We start from the raw sequence: 24,138 nt of genomic DNA on the forward strand, positions 1-24,138 counted from the left end.
GGAGCAGTGATGGGGCGTTGGAGGCAGGTGGATGTGCTGGGCCCTAGTGCATCCAAAAACAGACACATTGTTAATGAAAAACATGACACAACAGGGGCCGTGACACTATTCAGTATACAGGACTCTGATTGGATAATGTATATGTTATAAAATACATTTTAATGCAGGTATTCAGTATTCTGTAACTAAATACATTTTCAAAGTTTTATTCCCATCTCTGGACATGTGTCAGTTAATCTATAGATTTTTTAGAGTCACTGTTGTATTTGAAAGACAAAGTACAGCATTTTCTCTTTCATTTTATATTTTTACCACATTCCCACACTTTTCTGCATAATTTTGCAAAATGTGTACAGGTGTGAACAATCAGACATCAGATTACATATGATTTTTCAATAATCTGATAACTCCAGGAATCAGATACTGATCAGACTTTTGGTGTGCATGTGGACATAGCCAGTGTGATTTTGACTTCCCTTTATTCACTTCTTTATCCGTGACAGTAAAAATAAGTGGTCTGCTGTGGTCCTATTTTAAGCTCCCTGTCAGACTTCATCTCCTCCTGTCTGTTCAAAAGCAGGTCACGTGAACCATTTTTCTGTTGTTCATCTGTCTCGTTTGGCCCTCCTCAAATCAACACTTTAACCGACATGTCTTTGAACTTGTATCAGCTATCAGTGTCAAACTCACAACTGTAAAAAACATCCATCTAAATACGGCTGAAAAAAAGCAAGTTTGTTTTCAGAGTGGATAAAACTCCATTCAGCTCAGTGGTGGTGGAACGTAACAAAGTAAAAGTAGTAAAGTAATGTACTTAAGTACACATTTTAGGCATCTGTACTTTACTTGAGTGCATTTTTAAGTGGATATTTTTTACTTTTACTTCATTGTATTTGAGAGCAGCTATGTGTACTTCCTATTCATTTTTTAAGTGGCCTGAAAAGTAAAAGTATTTTTTATTATTGTTTGAGAGCTGCTGAAAAGGCTCAGGGTTTATTTTTAACATTCATAATTTGAGCAAACAAAAATCAATTCAAAATTCAGCACAAATCTTTATCAAAATAATTACATTTGCTTTATTAGATCTGAAAATCTGCACAAAATACTTTCACTTTTTACTGTTTAAGTACATTTAATACTTTTACTTAAGTATATTAATGTGGTATTTTACTTTTACTTGAGTATTTCTTTGCTCCGGTATCAGTACTTTTACTTAAGTGACACAATTGATTACTTCTTCCGCCACTGATTCAGCTAAATCCCTGACAAAAAAAATATTTTCGTTCAAGTTTATATGGATACTTCAAGATACCTCCCCAGGTCTAATCTTATTAATTAATATGTTTTGTTATGCCATAAAAATAGTATTCATTTGAGTCATTTAAGTGACATATTCTTTTATACTTGAAACTATGGGCCTAGCTATGGGCCAAGTGGAATAATGTTCCCTCTCAAATTCTGTACAAATACCACTTCATGCAACATTTTCACATTTCTGAATGGGTTTTAGCACCCTGCCTTACCCCTTCAACTTATAGGGCCTCTTGCCCCTGACCCAAATACTGACAGCACCAAAGTACATCACTGAGATGTTAGTGCCATATGAACCATCTCACACTCTGAGGACTTCAGGGACCTCCTGCTGGTGCCCAGAGTCAGAAGTAAACATGGAGAATCAGTGTTTCAGTTGTATGCAGTTAAAAGCAGAAACAATATTCCTGAAGATGTGAGACAGGCCTCTACTTTGACAATGTTTAAATCCAGGCTCAAAACAGTTCTGTTTAGCTGTGCATATGACTGAAAGATTTTATTCTGCACTCTTCTCATGTTCATTTTATGATGATTATTTATGTTTTGATTTGTTTGTATTGTGATTTTAAAGTCTTTCTTATTCTGTAAAACACTTTGAATTACTTTGAATTATTAGCTATTCCTCACAAAGACGCCTTAAAGTGCACTATGTAACTTTCCTAATGGAGGGTTGTTTCAGTGGATAAGTTAAGTCTGGAATGTTCCAAAGTGGAGCATTAAACTTATCAATCTTGCTCTTATTAAATAACAGGTGTTTTTATTGGTCAAAAATACCTTGACCGTGGCATTCTTTGAGCGGGCTTGCCTCTCCACATATCTAACCTGTAATCTTGGCCTGGTTGTCTCACCTGCTTGTTTTCATGGAGATGGATAAGCTTAATGCTGTAATGTGAACACTGAACGAAATGTGACTGCATGGATTTGATTATCAATAAAACACTTATAACTGGCTAAGTTTAATGCAACACAGTGGGACATTTCAGATAAAGTATCTTAGAATATTTATTCTGTCTTTATTTTATGACAACATTTTTGTTTTCTTCTAATAAGACAAACAGTGTAAAAAATATAACGTTTATTCCAGGCAAATGGTTGATGCCAGCTTTAAATAGACATGTTCCAGACACAAATGTCTTTTTAACAGAGAAAGACATGACTCACATGGGTCTACTCTAGAAGCATCCACAATAACTCTTTTCGAAGGAGGGGGACATCACTGCAATTAAACTTATATGCTTGTGTGTGTGTGTGTGTGTGTGTGTGTGCGTGCTTAGAGTTGGAGGCAGGATGTCCTGTCAGGCCTGTCCTGTCCATTGTGCCGTGGTCAGCCTGCCAGACGCTGCCCCCTCAAATTCACTTCCTCTGGGTCCAAGTGCCCCTCGGAGGGTCCCTATCGCCCCTGTCCCAAACTCTGACAGCCCAAACACAATAGGAAACAGTCCAGGCCACCCCATCACCTGCTAAAAATAACCACGCAGTCCTACACACCTACACTGTATCTTAACAATGGACTTTGATGGGTGAAAAATAGCTCAACTTTGTCCTCTTGAAGAATCTTGTGAAAATATTCAGATTGCTTTGTTTTAATCCCACAGGGTTGAATAAACACAGCCCATTTGTACTATTTTAACTATTTTTATGGTTTAATGGACAATAACCTATTGTTTATGAATGACAGATCAGTGTGTGGGTGTCTCTCACATGCTTTTTTTACTCTTTTTGTCTGACCACAATCATTTTCATTTTTATCTTTATTTATACAGGGAGAGCCCATAATGCATAATGGCAAGGCAAGGCAAGGCAAGTTTATTTGTATAGCACAATTCGTACACAAGGTAATCCAAAGTGCTTTACAGAATAAGAAAGACATTAAAATCACACAAATCAAACATAAATAATCACAAATAATCATCATAAAATCACCATTAAAAGAGAAGAGTGCAGAATAAAAACCTGTCAGTCATATGCACAGCTAAACAGAACTGTTTTGAGTCTGGATTTAAACATTGTCAAAGTAGAGGCCTGTCTCACATCTTCAGGAAGACAGTTCCAAGTTTTAGCTGCATAAAATTTAAACGCTGATTCCCCATGTTTAGTCCTGACTCTGGGCACCAGCAGGAGGCCGATCCCTGAAGTCCTCAAATTGCGAGATGGTTCATATGGCACTAACATGTCGGAGATATACTTTGGACTTAGGCCATGGAGAGACTTATACACAAGCAGAGCTGCTTTAAAGTCTATTCTTTGAGCTACAGGAAGCCAGTGCAGAGACCTGAGCACAGGACTTATGTGCTCATACTTCCTGGTTCTAGTCAGGACCCGAGCAGCAGCGTTCTGGATGTACTGCAGCTGTGTTAAGGCTCGTTTGGAGAGGCCAGTGAGCAGGCCGTTACAGTAGTCTAACCTACTGGAGACAAATGCATGGATAAGTCTCTCTAAGTCTGGCTTTGACAGTATCCATCCATCCATTTTCTTCCGCTTATCCGGGGCCGGGTCGCGGGGGCAGCAGTCTAAGCAGGGACTCCCAGACTTCCCTCACCCCGGACACGTCCTCCAGCTCCTCCGGTGGGACCCCAAGGCGTTCCCAGGCCAGCCGAGAGACATAGTCCCTCCAGCGTGTCCTGGGTCTTCCCCGGGGCCTCCTCCCGGTGGGACATGCCCAGAACACCTCCCTAGGGAGGCGTCCAGGAGGCATCCTGAGCAGATGCCCGAGCCACCTCAGCTGGTTCCTCTCAACGTGTAGGAACAGCGGCTCTACTCCGAGCTCCTCCTGTGTGACCGAGCTCCTCACCCTATCCCTAAGGGTGCGCCCGGCCACTCTGCGGAGGAAGCCCATTTCAGCCGCTTGTATCCGCGATCTTGTCCTTTCGGTCATTACCCAAAGCTCATGACCATAGGTGAGGGTAGGAACGTAGATTGACCGGTAAATCGAGAGCTTCGCCTTCCGGCTCAGCTCCTTCTTTACCACAACGGACCGATACAGCGACCGCATCACTGCAGACGCTGCACCGATCCGCCTGTCAATCTCACGCTCCATCCTTCCCTCACTCGTGAACAAGACCCCGAGATACTTGAACTCCTCCACTTGGGGCAGAGACTCACCACCCACCCGAAGAGAGCAAACCACCTTTTTCCGGTCGAGAACCATGGCCTCGGATTTGGAGGAGCTGATTCTCATCCCAGCCGCTTCACACTCGGCTGCAAACCGCCCCAGTGCCTGCTGCAGGTCCTGGCTCGAAGAAGCCATCAGGACAACATCATCTGCAAACAGCAGAGATGAAATCCTGTGGTTCCCAAACCAGGCCCCCTCCGGCCCCTGGCTGCGCCTAGAAATTCTGTCCATAAATATAATGAACAGAACCGGTGACAAAGGGCAGCCCTGGCGGAGTCCAACATGCACTGGGAACAGGTCTGACTTACTGCCGGCAATGCGAACACAGCTCCTGCTCCGGTCATACAGGGACCGGACAGCCCTTAGCAAAGAGCCCCGGACCCCATACTCCCAGAGCACCCCCCAAAGGACACCACGAGGGACACGGTCGAATGCCTTCTCCAGATCCACAAAACACATGTGGACTGGTTGGGCATACTCCCATGAGCCCTCAAGGACCCGATGGAGAGTATAGAGCTGGTCCAGTGTTCCACGACCAGGACGAAAACCACACTGCTCCTCCTTAATCCGAGGTTCGACTATCGGTCGGATTCTCCTCTCCAGCACCCTGGAATAGACCTTACCGGGAAGGCTGAGGAGTGTGATTCCCCTGTAATTGGAACACACCCTCCGGTCCCCCTTTTTATACAGAGGGACCACCACCCCGGTCTGCCATTCCACAGGTACTGTCCCCGACCGCCACGCGATGTTGCAGAGACGTGTCAGCCAAGACAGTCCCACAACATCCAGAGACTTGAGGTACTCAGGACGGATCTCATCCACCCCTGGAGCCTTGCCACCGAGGAGCTTGCCAACCACCTCAGTGACTTCAGCCAGGGTGATGGACGAGTCCGCCTCTGGGTCCCCAGTTTCTGCTTCCTCCTCGGAAGACGTGACAGTGGGATTGAGGAGATCCTCAAAGTATTCCTTCCACCGCCCGACAACATCCCCAGTCGAGGTCAGCAGCTCTCCACCCGCACTGTAAACAGTGTTGGTGAAGCACTGCTTTCCCCTCCTGAGGCGTCGGACGGTTTGCCAGAATCTCTTTGAGGCCGTCCGATAGTCCTCCTCCATGGCCTCCCCGAACTCCTCCCAACCCCGAGTTTTTGCCTCTGTGACTGCCCGAGCCGCGGCACGCTTGGCCTGCCGGTACTCATCAGCTGCCTCAGGAGTCCCACGAGCCAACAAGGCTCGATAGGACTCCTTCTTCAGCTTGACGGCATCCCTTACTTCCGGTGTCCACCACCGGGTTCGGGGATTGCCGCCGCGACAAGCACCACAGACCTTACGACCACAGCTACGAGCAGCCGCATCAACAATAGAGGTGGAGAACATGGCCCACTCGGAGTCCATGTCTCCAACCTCCCCCGGGATCAGGGAGAAGCTCTCCCGGAGGTGGGAGTTGAAGACCCTCCTGACAGAGGGCTCCGCCAGACGTTCCCAGCAGACCCTCACAATACGCTTGGGCCTGCCAGGTCTGTCCGGCTTCCTCCTCCGCCAGCGGATCCAACACACCACCAGGTGGTGATCAGTTGAAAGCTCAGCCCCTCTCTTCACCCGAGTGTCCAAGACACGCGGTCGGAGGTCAGATGACACGACAACAAAGTCGATCATCGACCTCCGACCTAGAGTGTCCTGGTGCCACGTGCACCGATGGACACCGTTGTGCTCGAACATGGTGTTTGTTATGGACAAGCTGTGACTAGCACAGAAGTCCAATAAAAAAAACACCGCTCGGGTTCAGATCGGGGAGGCCGTTCCTCCCAATCACACCCCTCCAAGTGTCACTGTCCTTACCCACATGGGCGTTGAAGTCCCCCAGGAGAACAACGGAGTCCCCGGTTGGTGCACTGTCTAGTACCCCTTCCAGGGACTCCAAGAAGGCCGGGTACTCTGCACTGCTGTTTGGCCCGTAGGCCGACACAACAGTGAGAGACCTGTCCTCGACCCGAAGGCGCAGGGACGCGACCCTCTCGTTCACCGGAGTGAACCCCAACAGGCAGCGGCTGAGCTGTGGGGCAATGAGCAAGCCCACACCAGCTCGCCGCCGCTCCCCGCGGGCAACGCCAGAGAAATGGAGAGTCCAACCCCTCTCAAGAAGATGGGTTCCAGAGCCCAAGCTGTGCGTGGAGGTGAGGCCGACTATATCTAGCCAGTAACGCTCAACCTCCCGCACAAGCTCAGGCTCCTTCCCCCCCAGCGAGGTGACATTCCATGTCCCCAGAGCTAGTCTCCATGTCCGGAGATCCGGTCGTCGAGGTCCCCGCCTTCGACTGCTCTCCGCACCCGCCCCTCATGGCTCCTCCCGCAGGTGGTGGGTCCACGGGAGGACGGCCCCACGTCGTTTCTTCGGGCTGGGCCCGACCGGGCCCCGTGGGGAAAGGCCCGGCCACCAGGCGCTCGCTGCCGAGCACCCACCCCAGGCCTGGCTCCAGGGTGGGGCCCCGGTAACGCCAGTCCGGGCGACGTAACTGGCCTTGATCTTTTACTTTCCATGATGGGCTTCTGAACCGCTCTTAGTCAGACCCGTCTCCCAGGACCTGTTTGCCATGGGTGACCCTACCAGGGGCATGAAGCCCCCGACAACATAGCTCCCAGGATCATTCGGGTGCTCAAACCCCTCCACCACGTTAAGGTGGCGGTTCGGGGAGGGGGGACTTTTTTTTTTTTTTTTTTAACATCTGCAGCTTTTTACCACCTAAAAAAACATTGCAAAAATCAAAGGTATACTGGCTTTGACAGTATACCTTTGATTTTTGCAATGTTTTTTAGGTGGTAAAAAGCTGCAGATGTTATTGATTTGATGTGGCTGTTAAAGTTCAAGTCTGAGTCCATTATTACCCCTAGATTTCTAGCCTGATTTGAAGGTTTTAGAGAGAGAGACTGGAGGTGACTGCTGACACTTTCTCTATGTTTCTGTGGGCCAAAGATGATAACTTCAGTCTTGTCTGAGTTTAGCAGAAGAAAGTTGTTTTGCATCCACACACTGATCTGTTGGATGCAGTGGCAGAGTGAATCCACTGGTCCATAGTCACCTGCTGCTAGTGAGACATAGATCTGAGTGTCATCTGCATAGTTGTGGTAAGACACATTATTGCTGCGTATTAACTGGCCTAACGGCAGCATGTAGAGATTGAACAGCAGGGGTCCCAGGATTGAACCCTGGGGCACCCCACAGGTCAGGGACATTTTATCTGATATACATTTTCCAATTTCAACAAAGTACTCCCTGTTTTCTAAATAGGACTTGAACCAGTTTAGTGCCGTACCAGAGATGCCCACCCAGACCTCCAGTCTCTGTAAGAGGATCCCATGATCCACAGTGTCAAAAGCAGCACTCAGATCTAACAGGATCAAGACTGAGACTTTGCCTGCATCAGTGTTCAGGCGGATGTCATTTGTCACCTTGATAAGAGCAGTCTCAGTGCTGTGGTGGGGTCTAAAACCTGATTGGAAAACATCAAAGGAGTTGTTCATTTCGAGGAACTTAATAAGCTGTTTCATTATTAATTTATAATTATTATTTGGCTACTGTTACTACTACTACAACCACTGCTATTATGACTGCTACTACTGTGAAGGGTTGTATGATCACAAACTATCTCAAGTGTGTCTCCCATCAGTTGACCTTTTGACCATAGTGACCCTTAAATGACCCCTTACACAATACTGACAGTGAAACCATTGAACAAGCGTGTAACTGTTGCTAAATTGATTTTGGGAACAGCCTCAGTCGTAAATCACTTACTAACGATTAACATTTCAGCACTGTCTATACACTGAATGAGAAATATATCAATATGTCACTCCAACAACTGCCAAAAGTAAAGTTGTGTTCACTTGGTTTTGGTTTGAGCCCAGCTTAGTCCTGATGTAGACCTGCTTTGGTCCTATTCTCATGGTACCCATGTCATTTGGCTCATTTTGAATTGCTATAGGCCTTCTACTACATTATTAAGCATTTTCAATATAGACTACCATTACTGAAAATATTTGGAGCATCAACAAACAACTTAACCAACCATAATAGCATTTGTGAGGCAACTAGCACAATTAAAAACGAAATAAAGCACATTTACAGCAACATTTTCTGTATGCATGCATTATGCAATAGTTCAAAAAACATAAATAGACCATGAATCAATAACGATAGGCTATAAAACAAATCAAAACTACACCGCTGAACTTCTTCCTCATTGAGAATCACTACTGTAGAGGTTCAGTGCACATAGACCTACTGCTCTATGTTCCTCTATGATATACATGTCTAACAGGAGTGTCCTTGTGTAATAACAATCTCAGCGCTGTCTCAAACCTTTCCTCCCTCTCTCTCCACAGCCCTTTCGTCAGAGCGGGTCAGCCCCCCTCCCTTTCCCCAGGCCGCTCGAGGTGCTATTGTCCCGTTTCCTGTGGCGGCCGCGCGCACACTGCCCACCACGCTGTAACGCACGCGCGCACAGCTCGTGAGCAGCAAGCTGGGGATGTGAAGTGGTCATTTCTTTCAGTAAACCTTGACAACAAGGCACAACTGTAGACAACTCCAGCGAGAAACGGCGCATTGCAGTCTGCTGATCTTTTATTTATTTATTTATTTATTTTTTATTTTATTTTATTTTTTTTTATCGTGGAAGTCGCACGTGGATGCACTTTACGCAGACGCTGGGATGTTTCTTTTGACAGCTGCCCGCGGCTCGTGACAAACAGCGGTGCCCGAAGTGAGCTGTCACCGGTTGCCAGTAAGTCCCCTCTGTTTTTCATTGTGTTTTTCTGATGTTGTTGAACTCTGGATGTGAACCGTTTGAGTTGAACCAGCTGTTAATTCAGAACTACAAAGGCAAGGTTTCAAAGGAAAATCTACCACCTGTTATTTCTCAAAAAAGTTAAAAGGTTTAACCAGTATTTTTACAGTTACAACTAAAAGAGTCAGAATATGCTCCTGTTTAGATATGTTAGGCATGTAGGGTTATCAAAATGGGGAGTGTTGGTTTTAGTTGGGTTTCAATTTAGTGGAAAGTACTGATTTGTTAGCGTTTTGACTAAAGGCAGAACAGTCACGACAAATGTAAGCAGCTGAAGGTTGAACTAAGACGAAACTGTGAAAAATGTAATCAACAGCTTTTTATTACTTTATTCATGTAATACTGCTGTTATTATCTAACTCACTGTGCCAATATTGCAGGGTCAAGTGCATGATCCATAATAATAGTTTGAAGCACTTTTGAAAGACACAGCATATTCATGGGATTTATTTTCACTTTTATTCGGTTTCATATAGTAAATCCCATATTTGCACTGAAATTACTCAAAGTCAAAGATCACTAATAAACTTTTTAACAGTGTAAAAATCAATTGCAAAATCAACCTTTTTTATAAGTATTGTGTAAACATACAGCCACCTCTTTAGCATCTCTGCGTTTACTCCTTGCTTTTACTCCTTGTTTTACTCACACATGTTTGATACTTTGAGGACCAATACCAATATATGAAATACCAATATTCACACCGTTATATTGTCCGCCCCTATTCAGATTATTCCGAAAGTTGTCGTGGGTGCCACCATCGTCATCCGAGTTGTATTTTTTTTGCATGGAGCTGCTGATCTCAACAGCAAATAAGTTATATAGTGGTTGTAGTAGTGATTTTAAAGCCCCCCACAGAATCAGTGCAGACTTGTTGGTGCACATGAACACTTTACACAAATCAACCTGCTTTATATCATATTTTAGTAGCAAAATGTCTTCAAATTCTCCATTTAAATGAAATGTAGAATTTGGAGACGCTTAACCAGGAGTACCACCACAAAGACAGTGCCTTTTGGAGCTTTTAGAGGCAAAAGTGTTAGAAGTAGAATAAAGTCAATAAATAAGCTTCTAGACTGTAAGTGTGTGTACTCTATTACACATTTATTGAACAAGTCCCACCCAAACATGATGGGCTTAACAGGATGTAAACAGACTTGAAGATGCCTGGTTTCCTCTGGCTCCTTCCTGAGTCTTCCCTGAGAGAAAGCAACAGCTGTCCATGTGCAGATTCTGAACCCGATCCTACAGAGCAGAGGTTCCGTGGGGTGGGGGGGGTGGGGTAAAGCGATGGCCTGTGCAGCTGTCCCGCCAAAGTGCATGAAAAGTTAGACTCACTCAAATCCCACGAGTAATCCTCAGCGTGCTTAAATATCTGTCCTCTTAAGTGCAAGTGGAGGTGCTGCTTGTGTGAATGGACTGAGAGGAAACCACAGCCAAAGTAAATGGGGTTATGAGTCAGCTGTTTATGGGCCAAGGCAGAGGACAGTGCAATGCTTATGCTTGTATATAAACTTAATTCAGAAGGGAAGATTAAAGGAGAAGTGTGTCAAGTGCCAGAGAAAATGACAGTAACTAGAAAAAAATATGTGCAACATTAATCACTCTCAACTCGAAATCCCAATTTATATGGATATTATTTCCCAGACTTTGCAGCAGTGTGACCAAGACAAATTAACAGTAATTAGAAAAAATATATTTGCAATTTTATTTCAACATGTTACAAGAGAACAAAAAGTCCACACAAAAGCCTTCATTTTTTCTGCAGAGATACTTGTTTGATTAACCCAAACATGGGGCCTTTTCACAATACTCAAAGCTTTGTCAACTTTGCTCATACTTCACTTGCAAATGTTGTTTTCTTTCCAGAGAAAGACAGCAAGATAGATGCTGTGTTCTGTTTCTTTGACCCATCCGTCCAGTGTTTAGAGAGGCAAAGCAGTCAACAGTCAACTGCAGTGTTATTTCCCCAAAACAGTAGTTACTCTAGTTGGAGGATTATGTTATATTGTGAAAGGGTTTAAAATTGGGATTTATGTGAGCTAACAACTGTTTTGGGGTTTAGATAAAATGGAGCATGTGCACAGGTCACACTGAATTAACCTATACAAATAGAACACAAATAGGTCACATAACATATTTTGGAGGGAGGTGTATTCTTATTAAAATATCATGGAGAAATATTGAAACTACTTTATGTCGCTGACACAATAATTATAAATCAGGATAGTCCCAGTAAAATGAGGAATACTGTAAATACAGTATAAACTGCAATAGAAAAGCGCAAATTTATAGTTATGTCTTAGCCATATAAATGACTTATTTGATCCTGTACTGCTTAAATCTTATCATATTCTAAAAAAGTAAAAGAAAAAGTTGTTCCAGTTTCATTTTTTTGAATAATGCCAGTACAGTTATTGTCCTGACAGACTTAGTAGAGACCTTTTTTTTCATGGCCGATAAGTTCTGCCAATATATTGAGACTGATATATATGTTTGATTTTGATCATCAAGTCTACATACAGGCCTGTCATGATACTTACTATATCGACTTATCTTTCAATACATGAAAATATTTTCATGTATATATATATATATATATAAAATAAATGGATAATAAAAAAATTGAACAATATATTTGGGGCTCAGTCTTTATGGCATGTACCACTTCTTTGCAATATGTAGAGGGGTGATTTTAGCAATTTTTTAAATGTAAAATGATGAGATTTGAGCTGTAGAGGGTTGAAAAAACAACTTCTATGGCTAATTATTGGTTCGCTCTGCTGCTTATTTGTTGCAGCTCAGGCCTTTTAATGAGTTTTGTGTGTACATTTTGTAACATATTTTGTGAGTGTGTTTACTGTACATGTACAAGTACCTCTAGTAAAAAGAGCAGGATAATCACTCTGCCAAGGTCACATGCTTCTGTTCCCTTGACTTTATTTGACGTAGCAGATTTCGGGTTCAGTCTGAAGTCTGAACACACCACCTTGGTACTTGATGTTGGCTTTCCTTTGATACACACGGCTACAGTAGGGCTTTGTGCACAGAGGTGGGAGGACTTGGAGAGGAGGAGGAGGTGCCTGGGGGAGAGGGAGGGCGTGTGAAACTGCAGTAAAGATGTCACACCGCAGCTGGCACAGAGCAGAGCTGATGGACTGCCCACACTCACACCAGAGGCTTTGTGAATGAGGCAAAGAGACAGAACACAAGTAAAGTCCCATCCAAGCAGGCGGATTTAAACCATAACAAACACATTAAAGGCTCAGGACGTTTAAATAACTTATAGCATGGTTTAGAGTTTGGCCTATAGAGAGATGAGGGGCTCAGTAGAATAGATTTGAATGGTAAACTGTGAACAGGTCCAAGTCAAGGGATAATTTCTTGATTAGCAAGTGTATAGAGAAAATAAACAAAGGCGCCATACATACATGCATTTGAATTTGAGTTTCAACTTCCAGTTTTACGTGCCATTTTGTGGACTTTTATGGATTCAAAGGATACAAAATATAGGTTATAATAGTTAATTACTATGGTAACTATGACAATTTTTCATTTCTCTAAAACTGTTGTGATATGGATAACCCAATATCACAATAATGCCAAAGAATAGAATAGACCTTGTTATTCATAAACTGACTTTTAATTTCTTGTTAAAATTTTCCCACACCAAATGTATTAAGCATAGATTTGCATGTTCATTTCATACCGGATGCCCTTCCTCAATCATATAAATTCATACAGCACAATAAGATCTGATTGTATTTTGTTCAGTGATGATGAATGAAGAATGAAACACACTAAAAACACACATTTGTTTTAACCCAACTTTTGCTACATGTATTAAACTGTAATTACACAATGAGATTTATACAGCAGAAAATGTATAGTCTTCTATTTAGATATCACCTCTGCCACCACAGTCTCTCAACTAAAAGTATAATCAAATGAATTGCTATTATTTCAGGTGGCATCAAAGAAGATGTCAGCTGTTGTTTTAACCACTCACATACACAGGGACCAAAGAGCCTTTAGGAGATCCAACAGTACAGCTCTGCGTATTCAATATTTGGAGTCAGTTCCTCTGTTCACATGACTCTGGGCTCTCATTTGTTCCTGCTTAGAGCTATCACCCTCCAAAAAAAAAGTTTTGTATTTATGTAATGAAAAATACATTATTATTTTACATGTCAGTTGGGTAGATCACTGGGAGTATGAGCAATTAAGAGAGTATCCAAGCACTTGGAAGAGGCTACTTGGAATTATTTCAGAATAAGCAGGAGGTATTTGAAAAACTAAACATTAACAGGTTTTACTCATTCTATATGCTAGTTCATACTTACTAGTAATTACATGTTCTCATCCAACAAAGTGATTTGAGTTGCTTGCTGTCTGTTTCCATGTATATTTGTTTTAACACCATGTAATTATAACACTATTGTAAAAATACACCACAAACATACCACACTGTAATTTTGATTACCCCTACAATATTGAACACACCCTCTGCTTAAGCATTACAGTTACACTCAAGGTCTATTTACTGTCTTGGTTGTGTGTAAAATTATGGCCGTGTACTATAGTGTTTAGGTTGCTATAATCTCCAGTATGTTCCTGTGATTTATCTCACCCTCTTTAGAACAGAGACAGTCCCAGGGCAGTAAGATCAGAGAGATGAGACCAGTTTATAAGAGCAGATAACACAGGGGCACATCAGGGGCAGGCCACACGCAGCAACGTTAAGAAAACTGTCTATGCATTTCAAGTATAGATAGATTGTCTATCAGATTTCTATCAGATTTTTGTCTTTAATGTAGACTGAAAATAGACAGATAATTGAATCTAAAAGTTAAGCTATGTGACTTCTTTGGTAGGGATCTGCCACCTGCTTATCTCCATGGAGATTATATTGCTTTGCCTGATATGTTTCACAGTATAGTATTTATCCATCTTTCATTCATTCAATTACAGGTGTTGTGAGCGGGTCTTGTGAGCGGGCTTGCCCCTCGACAGATCTGACATGTATGTAACCGGCCCTTGTTGGGTCACGTGCTTGTCTCCATGGTTATAGCAAAAAAATTCCATAGTGCACCTTTAAGTATATTCACAATAATCAAATATAATACACAGCCTTGTTTTTACACAGTTAATCTGGCACAATACAGAACCCAATTTTCCATGAGTTCTGTGAGCCACCGACAAAGATAATCACTATTAAACCACCAGAAAACTGCTACTTATCCATGATGTTCTTTTCTAAATCATTGTTGGCATAATTCTTGTATAATTCTGTAATAATGGTTGAAGATATTTGTCCAAAACCAATTTACACTTGGGTTACCCTCTTACTTACAATTGAATACATTGGCACTGTGGCCTTTGTCAGCTGGAGTCCTCCTTTATGGACGTAAAGTTGTTTGTTCCTCGGTGTGAAGTTTTATTGTGAGGAAGTGACTGAGTTTTTCCTGTTTCTCTCTCTCTTTTGCAGGAGCTGCAGCCTTGAGTCCTGACATCCTCCATCTAAGAAAGCCCCACTCGTTACAATGGCTCTGGGTTGGACCTAAACTGCTCCTGTCCCCTGCTGATCAGCATACTACCCCTCACATCCATCCTGTTTTTTTACTATTTCCCTTTGACATTTCTTTATGGATTCTTTTAAATAAACTCCAACCATGGCGAGTCTTGTACTGAATGAGACTGGAATGGAGGATTGTGGGATTGACGATTCCTTCAAATACAACCTCTATTCAGTGGTCTACAGTGTGGTTTTTGTGCTTGGTTTGGTCACTAACTGCGCCGCACTTTTTGTCTTTTGCTTCAGGATGAAAATGCGGAATGAAACAACGATGTTTATGACTAACTTAGCGCTATCTGATTTAGTTTTTGTGTTCACATTGCCATTTAAGGTTTTCTACAATGTCAATCGTCACTGGCCTTTTGGAGATGGGCTATGCAAAGTCTCCGGCACTGCTTTTATCACTAATATCTATGGGAGCATGCTGTTTCTTACTTGTATCAGTGTGGATCGATTTTTGGCTATCGTGTACCCATTTCGGTCTAGGTCAATCCGAACTCGGCGAAACGCGGCTTTGGTTTGCGCGGCGGTTTGGTTGACGATCGTGGGAGGAGGGATTTCAGTCACGTTCTTCTCCACCATCAACAACAAACACAGGGCCACCACCTGCTTCGAGGGGTTCTCCAAGAGTACCTGGAAGACCTACCTGTCCAAAATCACCATCTTCATCGAGGTGAGAGAAAATAATAGTTAACAGTGTTTTGATTGCTTTTGGTAATCAATGAGTAACTGTTGTATTTGACTAAGTATAATTCATTTTAAAATAACAATCAAAACCTGCAGAGGTGTGAACAACCAGAAATCATCTTATTCACGTATGATATTTCACTAATCTGACAATTCCATAAATTAGATAATGATTGGATTTGTTGTGTGCCACTGTTCAGATCTAACTAGCTTTTGCTTGGTTTCATATGGTATCAATAGAGGCTGGGTGCGGGTAAAATGAATATTATCCACACTCAATTTTTGTTATAGGGACTATTAGAAGTCTTTTTACTGATATTTAAGATCAGGTTCAAATGCGAAAATGTCCACAGGTAAAATTGTGTGTCCCCATCTGGGAGTATATGGTGACCGCAGCTGATAATGTGAAAGCCACTACAAGGCGCCATGCATTAGAATATAGTGTATATCTAGTGTAGATTACCTTAAATAATAAACAAAAAAACACATGGTATGAAAATCAAAAGTGGTCATTGGAGTTTTGTGAGAGAAAGGCCCTAACCACTGTGGTTAGGGCCAGTGTAAGCTCAATATAATCAGTCTAAGCTCAATATAACCATTCATCTGTTACTAAGTGCAAACATCTCATCACAGCAGACACTTGGGCATATTTTTTTCTTTTTCACCACAAAGTTGAGATTTAGGACTTAAGGACTTTCCCTTTAACACATCACAGTTTCATACCGGATGCCTTGAAGGTCTGATTTTTTGCTTCCAAGAAACAAGAAATTAGAATAAATTCATCATATATATATATATATATATATATATATATATATATATATATATATATATATATATATATATATATATATATATATATATATATACACACTACGTACTTTTTCTCCACACTACTTGCTGTTTTGGAGTCTGTGTAGTCCAGATAACGATGGCCACTACCTAAATACAATTATTTTAAAAGTCAGATCCTCAAAATATTTCTAATGAATTGTTTGCAGCCCTTGATAGATACTTATTCATTCAAATACAGTAATGTAATACTTATTGGATTATCCAGTATCTCATTTCACTGTTCTTGTATTTCTAGATTGTGGGTTTCCTGTTTCCACTCCTGGCTAACCTTGTCTGCTCCTCCCTGGTCCTCCGCACTCTCCGTCGCCCGGTAACTATCGGCCATAGCGACAACAAACAGCGGGTCTTACGAATGATAGTGGTCCATTTGAGCATCTTTATCATCTGCTTTGTCCCCTACAACTCCATCCTTTTCCTCTACGCCCTTGTCCGAACCCAAGCTTTGGCCAACTGTGCTGTGGAGAAATTTGCACGGACTCTATATCCCATAACCCTTTGCATGGCTAGCCTCAATTGCTGCTTGGACCCTGTGGTGTACTACTTTACATCCGAAAGTTTTCAGAAAAGTCTAACTCTGGGAGCTAAAGGATCAGGATCTAGAGCAGAAAGCATCCCACGGAGCGATACCGAGATTCAAGACCCTAGCAACACACTTCCAAAAGATACGCATAGCAATGGGAAGGAAGTGTCCGAAAGCAAGTTTTGAATTTGGAAAAGAAAGAAAAAGTTGGAACAATAATTTTCAGAGCAGATTTGACTAAACCTGAATTACAAAATAAAGTAATCAGATGTTTGTTCACCAAGTGGAAAACACATAGCTCAGCAGATTAGGCAGGTCCGAAGAGGTAAATCCCGAGCTATGGCCTGGGATTAAGGATTAATCCAATACTGGACCAATGGGATTTTTGTGATGAGAAAGACCAGAGACAGAGCAGAGCAGCAATTTTACTTGGGACGGAAGGTGGCTGCTGACTTGGGTCAAAATGACTGCCATGAAAGCGCTTAACAAACTGCCCATGTCTGACAAATGCACTGTTAAACCATGCCATGTAATTTGATAGAATTGCTAACAGTATTCTGAATGGGCATTATTCAACCACAGTGGCTATGTTCACATGGACACCGAAGTCTGATTATTATCTGACTTACAGATTTATCAGATTTATTTAAGTGACTCACAAACCACAAAATCTGATGTGAGTAATCTGAGGGACAATGATCACAAAGATATCAGATGATTTTGGTGTTTATGTCATCTTACAACAAAAAAATGATAAAACTATGGTTTAGAGTGTGCAGACTGCAGCCACGGGTAGTTGCATAGTAATAATACAAGGGTCTCTGGTCATATATCTATATCTTGGTTGAATTCATAGAGAAATAGTGGAAAAACTTGGAGATGGTCAAAGCTATTTTGATTTGTAGTACTGGTAAGTGTTTTCGTTGTTTACCTAACACAAATGCAAATATTATTATAGCACAACATTTGTTCACTATATTGATTTAAGATACTATAAATATGGCTCCTATTAGCATTAAAGTAGCCTTAAATTTGATTACTATACTAGTTAACTGGTACAGATGTTTTATTTTATTTAACTTCCTTTTACTTTGAAACATGTGCAATTATCTGTATTCATGAAAAGTAAAAACACTCCCGTTAAGTCAATCCAATGATATCACACAAAAAAAGTGAGAGAGAGATACTGTGACGATGTGCAAAAGGCAGCAGGGACATACAGTATATCCCTTGTTTACATTTCATATGATTTATATGGTAAGCTTAGTTTAGTAATTAACACCTTTGAAGTTGCGACATCTCTATTTCCAAAACTTGCCTAAAATGTTACTGTTACAAAAGGCTCTTCTCCACCAAATGTCCACAGATGCACTGACGTTTATTTGAAAGTACTTTAGGAACACCCTGAGCCTTAACTGTTGTTGTTTTAAACTCTGCACATTATTTCATATCGTGGTTGTAACACTCTTTAGTGCAGTTTGACTTGTTTGTGTAGCAGCAGTGCACCAACCTGCTGGGTTATGTGTGTCTCATGTTGAAGTTTGAGGCCATTAAAAGTTAAATGTTTTGAATTGTTGTCATGGCTACGTCTGTTATTGTAGTCGCCTTGTGACACTTGCTCTTTAGTCCACTATCTTCGTCACCTTCTTCACTAGACATGCACAATATATTTAACTGACTATTCTTAAGGGCGCTGTACATGGTCTAATTTTTGCTGTCATAAAAACACAAAAAAACAGAATAAGTACATTTTAAACAGTTAACAGATGTCTAGTTATTCTTCACTTACCTTATGGATTCTGAGCATCCTGCGTACACTCTTGGGTGACAGTGGCTCAGTGGTTAGAGCAGTGGTCCCCCAACCCGATGGTCAGAGGAACAATTCCTGCTCAGGTACAGCCAAATATGGTTAAAAGGGTAAAAACATTGCATACTGCTGTTGTGTCCTTGAGCATGTTTCACTCACTTCAGTCAGATGGGTGAACAGTTTATGTCCCACACCTATATCTTGCAGCAATTCAGCAGCAAAAAATGGCCATTAATGTAAAATTTGCCATTTTTGACCCAGTAAAGACTGAATATCTTGGTTTCAAGTATATATTCTGCCAATCAATTAGTCGACTAAAAGGGAGGTTTAACAGAAGCTCACAAAACTATTGCATATGCCTGTGTATCTGATCTAAACTCCACTCAAGTTCTTGCACCTACTTAAGCAGAAAAAATACTAGGAAACATTGCATTTAATCTGCCTTTTCCATATAAATACCCAAAAATACAAAATCTTCAGCTAATTCACCCACTAACTTCTCCTTTTTATGTCATTGCCCCATGTAAATCCTTATTATCTAAATAAAATGATTACCGTAAATTTCGGATTATAAGCCGCTACTTTTTTTCCACGCTTTGAACCCTGCGGCTTTTACAGCAGTGCGGCTTATATATGGAATTTTACTGGATAACGGACCCTGGGGGGCGCTCTCTAGCTGTAAACGTAAAAGTGAGACAGACGTGGGGAAAGATTCTGCTCTGAAGAATTCACTAGTTTTGATTTTGAACGATCATTTTGCGCATCATGAAATGGATATGATGCAGTTTTTAAGATAAAGAAACAGAAAGGAAACAGAGCAGGGGTCGGCCTTTAACACGCAAAGAGCCATTTGGACCCACTTTCCACATAAAATAAAACACTGGGAGCCGCAAATACTTTTTGACATCTAAAATGAAGATAACACTGTATAATAACAATAATGTAACGGAATAATGTAGGTTTTACTTTCACGGACAAGCCTTCTACACGTGGCAGATAAATATGGCAAAAACAACTTAAGTGCATTAAAAAAATACAACTCACCAAACCGCTGCATCATGCATCGCGCTGATTATGTGATTATGTCTACTCTACTCCGCAGTTTCTTTAAAAAAAACAACAACAAAAAAACTCGTAGCGTATCGTTTAATCCCAGGTGCTTATTCTCCATGTGCCAAAGCAGTTTTGAAGGTTTCATTGCCTTATTTGCTTTTCCCGTATGTTACGTAGAGCGGACTGTGCGCGTGAGTCACCTGTAGCGACAAATCCAGATTTTAAGTAGGCATTGTCTGTTAAATTTATCTTTCTTTTTCTTGGAGGTCGTAGTCTCTTCTTCTGGCTCCTCAGTTGTCCTTTTCCCCTTTGTTAAAAAGATCTCCAAAGACTTTTGTTTTGGCTCATTTTCACTCGCTTGTGGCTCTAGTTTTGTGCGTCGTGTCTGATGTGTTATACGTGATACGTCACCGCGGAGACAAGAGCAGATAATAAACTTGCTACTACATCAAATAGATTTCTGTGGCGATTTCCAGCAGGATTTTCATGATACATCTACGGACGAGCTTATTAGTGTGTCATTAGGGACGGGCCAAAGTTGCTCCTGACCCCTGTGCGCACAACGTCTGAAAATCAGGGCTCTTTACGCAGGACTGTGAGCTGTGTCTGTGTCAGTTCCCAAGCCACGCAGAGCCGCAGTATGAGGCGGAAAGAGGCGCATACGGCTCCGGAGCCGCGAGTTGCCGACCCCTGAAATAGAGCCACTGCACGTAAGCTCGACATCAATGAATCCAACTTGGTCAATGTAAAAAGACGACAAAAGTTTTCAGAGGAAATAAAAGCAGATTTTCCGTGTTGGTGCAGCTTTATTTTCTAAACCTGCAGATGTGTTCATCCCGTGTTGTTGTCGTGTTGGTGCCAATTTTCAGGCACAGTTTAAAAAAAGCGTGTCGGTGCAGCGTCTTTCTGTTTAAATGTCTCATGTTACAATATGAAAACCTGCGGCTTTTATTCAGGTGCGGCTTATATATGTACAAAATTGATTTTCTCTTCAAATTTAGCTGGTGCGGCTTATATCAAGGTGCGCTCTGTAGTCCGAAATTTACGGTAGTCAACCAAGAACATACAACCCTACTTTATTGCTACATGAGCGTTTGACAAATGTTCCACCTTTTGTAAATATGGTTGCGTTTTCAGTATTTTTCCTTCAAAAATTCACAATAGCCCTGGTCTTAACTGCTTTGAATGAGCCTGTCCATTAGCTCCCCATTGCCCCCAGTCTCCGTGTGAGCCTCTATAGTTTCTGAAAGCTGAGTGGGTTTGTGGAGGAGCTGCTGTGTCATGGGCCAAATGCTCATTATGAAACATAGAAATGCTCCATTGTTTCTTCTGAATGAGCCCTCTCTGTTTAATCTGCTTTACACTCGGATCAAACCAAGTCTCTTACACTACAGTCGGTTATACAAATTCAACAAACAATGAATTCAGATGAGTCCAACATGAAGGTAATGCCAAGTCTGCAGTTTGATTTTTATAAGCAAATCTTTCAATCTATTGATTACACTTAACTCGGTAACTGGGCTTAGTATTAGGAGTTAGTACTGGGGTAAGTAGTTGGCCTCATTTCTTCTTGTTTTATTAAGGCTAATTAAGTGTATAACATGTTACCATTGTATTTATTTTAGTACAGCCCAATATAACAAAAACAGTCACCTCACATATGAAGGAAAGTGTTTTGTTAATGGTATATTTATGTATTTACAACTTGTTAAAGTGCACTGCGTTATTTGTCTTCATGGAAATGTTCTTGCCTCACCTGCATGGAATGTTCCACAGTATGGCATAGCACTGTAGCATTCCAATATGTCATCTACAACACAGCCTATTGACAATTCAAGTCAGCATAACCATTTAAAAAGGGCAAATGATTAGACCTTATCTTCAGCTTCCTGTTATATGAAATGTTTGGAGGACTTTTTTCCAGTTAAAGAGATATTTTGTTTTAAATTGTTAATCACTATAACAACAGTGTTAATATTTGAATCATTCTGAAACCCATAGATATGAACACTCTTTTAAACCATTTCCTGCAGATCTAAATGGAATGGCTGAAGAACTCCTACGGGAACTACAAATTCAAGGTGAAATATTTGAATACCTCTTCATCATTGTCCTGTGTGTCCACTGGAGTGAGCAGAGCCACTTCCTGCTGTGTGGGACATACCAGACACAATGCAGAGACTGTATAGGATACTGTGTGCATACTTCTACAAACACATATATTTCCCCAGGCACATGTCAAAATATTAGTCCAGTTTGTTTATTCAAGAGACGACCTGGAATGTTACACCTGCCTATAGGTTTGTTTGGGTCAAGGTTGGTCTCTACAGAAATAAGTGAGTAGGAAAAAAGAGAGTGTAACACAATAATAGTCACTGTTCTTAATAATGTTAATATAAAACATAATACATCTTTTTAATTGTAAAATAAATAACTGCATGTACGGTCAAATATAATACTCAGAATATTAGGCTATAGGCTGTAAAAGACAATTATTATGCAACAAATATACTGCTGTTAAGGCCCTGTTAATAAAACATACAACTACTACTACCACTAGACTACTACTACTATTACTACCACTACCACTCTAACTATCCAGTTGACCTAAAATATTGTTTTACGTGTTCCTATTTTCTACTAATACTACTACTGTAACTGTTACAGCTACTACTACTATTAGTACCACTATTACTGCTACTACGACAAGTACTACTACTACTGTTACTACTTCTACTGCAGCATAAATACTGAACACAACTTACCACTACTACTACTACTACTTGCTACTACCACTAATACTAATACCTAGTACTACAACACTACTATTACTGCTTCTTCCCATCATGTACAAATCAGAAATAACAACATCTTAACAGCCACAGAGGGTGGGGGTCCATTGTTGGTCAGTTAAAATAGTTGTGCTGTGTGGGAGTGTTGGGATGTGCTCAGAGCTCACACGCTGCTCTGCTAGTGCACTTCAGGAATGTCACAAAAAGACGCCAAAGCAGGTCACAAAATGCTTTGGTTTTTCAGTAGGTTTGCCCTGCAGAAAGACTAGTTGCATACACGTAGTTAAAGGCCCATTTAATGTCAATGCTGCACTGAACTCTAGTGGTTAGAAGCTGGAATTGCATTGATCAAAAGTGGAAAATGAAATTAAATATGCTTCTAGGCCCAGTAGACAATGCAGGGCAGTTATAATAGATTAAAGGTGCAAAGTGCAACTTTTCTGAAGAAGGATCCGCCAGCTGCTTCTTTCCATTAAGTTGTCATTGCTTTGCTTGGAATGCTCCACAATTTGGCATCAAATCCATGGAAACACGCAAGAGGTCATGCCTGTGAAGAGGTAACACTGCTCACAGTGATAAGTATACGGTAATATTATGTTTGTTTAGGGCTAAAACACATGTACATCAATGAATGCATGATAGATACGTTTAATTATATTCTGTGGAACATTCCAGGCAGAATAATGTCTCTGGCCACCAAAAAGTTACATAGTGCACCTTTAACTTGACCAAGATGTCAAATTGAGAAATCACAAACCAGAAAGTTGAGCACTAACTTTATATCAGATTGAAAGTAATTAATTTGCTGATGTGAAACATCAAACAGGAAGTCTCACTTTGGCACACCCTGGGTTGACTTTTCAGATAAACAGGTGGAGGATGGGAAAAAGATTAACCACAGCTTTATGTAACTGTGTGAAAAAGTCTCACTTTCAGACCATCTCACCTCCTCTCATTGGACACTTAACTTTTCAGTTGCAACAGTAGTAACTTCTTCAGTAGCATTAAGCAAATGTGCTCTCACTTACTTCATGCACTTGCACTTGGGTTGAACTTTCGGTCACTCTTCCTATTAGATTTGAATTTGAAAATACATTCTTTTCAACCTCTTACTGTTGTTTTATTAGGATCCTCATATATCAAGAATAACATTAATTCATGACTTTTGTTTTATACTGTTTTGGCTTTTGAGTACAATTACTATACAGCATTATAGATCAGACAAAATACTACAATATATTTGGGTTAGTACTTTTTACTTGAATAATCTGAGTCTACACTGTAATCTTATTTGAGTCCAATTTTATCCATTGTACCCATAACCATAACGAACGTGATGAAACCCATAACCGTTAAACAGCACGTGAGGAAGTATGCATGGTCACACAGGAAATAAGAGCTACTGCAGCTTCAACCCAAAACAGGTTGTAGGACAAATATACAGTTAATTTTAAAGTCACTACACTATACATTTAAGATTCATTGTTATATGTAATATTCATAATAAAAAATAAATAAATAAAATGTTGACACCACACATTGGGGTCATTTATAGAAATATAGAGAACCTTGTCTTGTCACAGAGTGT

The 24,138-nt window shown here is 41.2% G+C and overlaps 1 protein-coding gene across 1 annotated transcript; it reads left to right on the plus strand.

The window, feature by feature from the left end:
- Positions 1-9,095: 9,095 nt before the first annotated feature.
- lpar4 (lysophosphatidic acid receptor 4) lies at positions 9,096-18,469 on the plus strand. The gene is made up of 3 exons (XM_033974399.2): positions 9,096-9,198; positions 14,750-15,509; positions 16,614-18,469. The coding sequence occupies exons 2-3, from the start codon at positions 14,934-14,936 to the stop codon at positions 17,082-17,084; spliced, it is 1,047 nt and encodes a 348-aa protein (XP_033830290.1). The 5' UTR covers positions 9,096-9,198; positions 14,750-14,933; the 3' UTR covers positions 17,085-18,469.
- Positions 18,470-24,138: the final 5,669 nt, after the last annotated feature.

This window comes from Periophthalmus magnuspinnatus, chromosome 10, assembly GCF_009829125.3.
Source record: "Periophthalmus magnuspinnatus isolate fPerMag1 chromosome 10, fPerMag1.2.pri, whole genome shotgun sequence".
Classification (NCBI taxonomy): Eukaryota; Metazoa; Chordata; class Actinopteri; order Gobiiformes; family Gobiidae; genus Periophthalmus; species Periophthalmus magnuspinnatus.

Bases quoted from the DNA above. Each gene is read 5' to 3' on its own strand.
- lpar4 (XM_033974399.2), top strand. From the start codon at position 14,934: ATGGCGAGTCTTGTACTGAATGAGACTGGAATGGAGGATTGTGGGATT. The intron at 15,510-16,613 runs GTGAGAGAAAAT...TTGTATTTCTAG, and splicing joins AAATCACCATCTTCATCGAG to ATTGTGGGTTTCCTGTTTCC.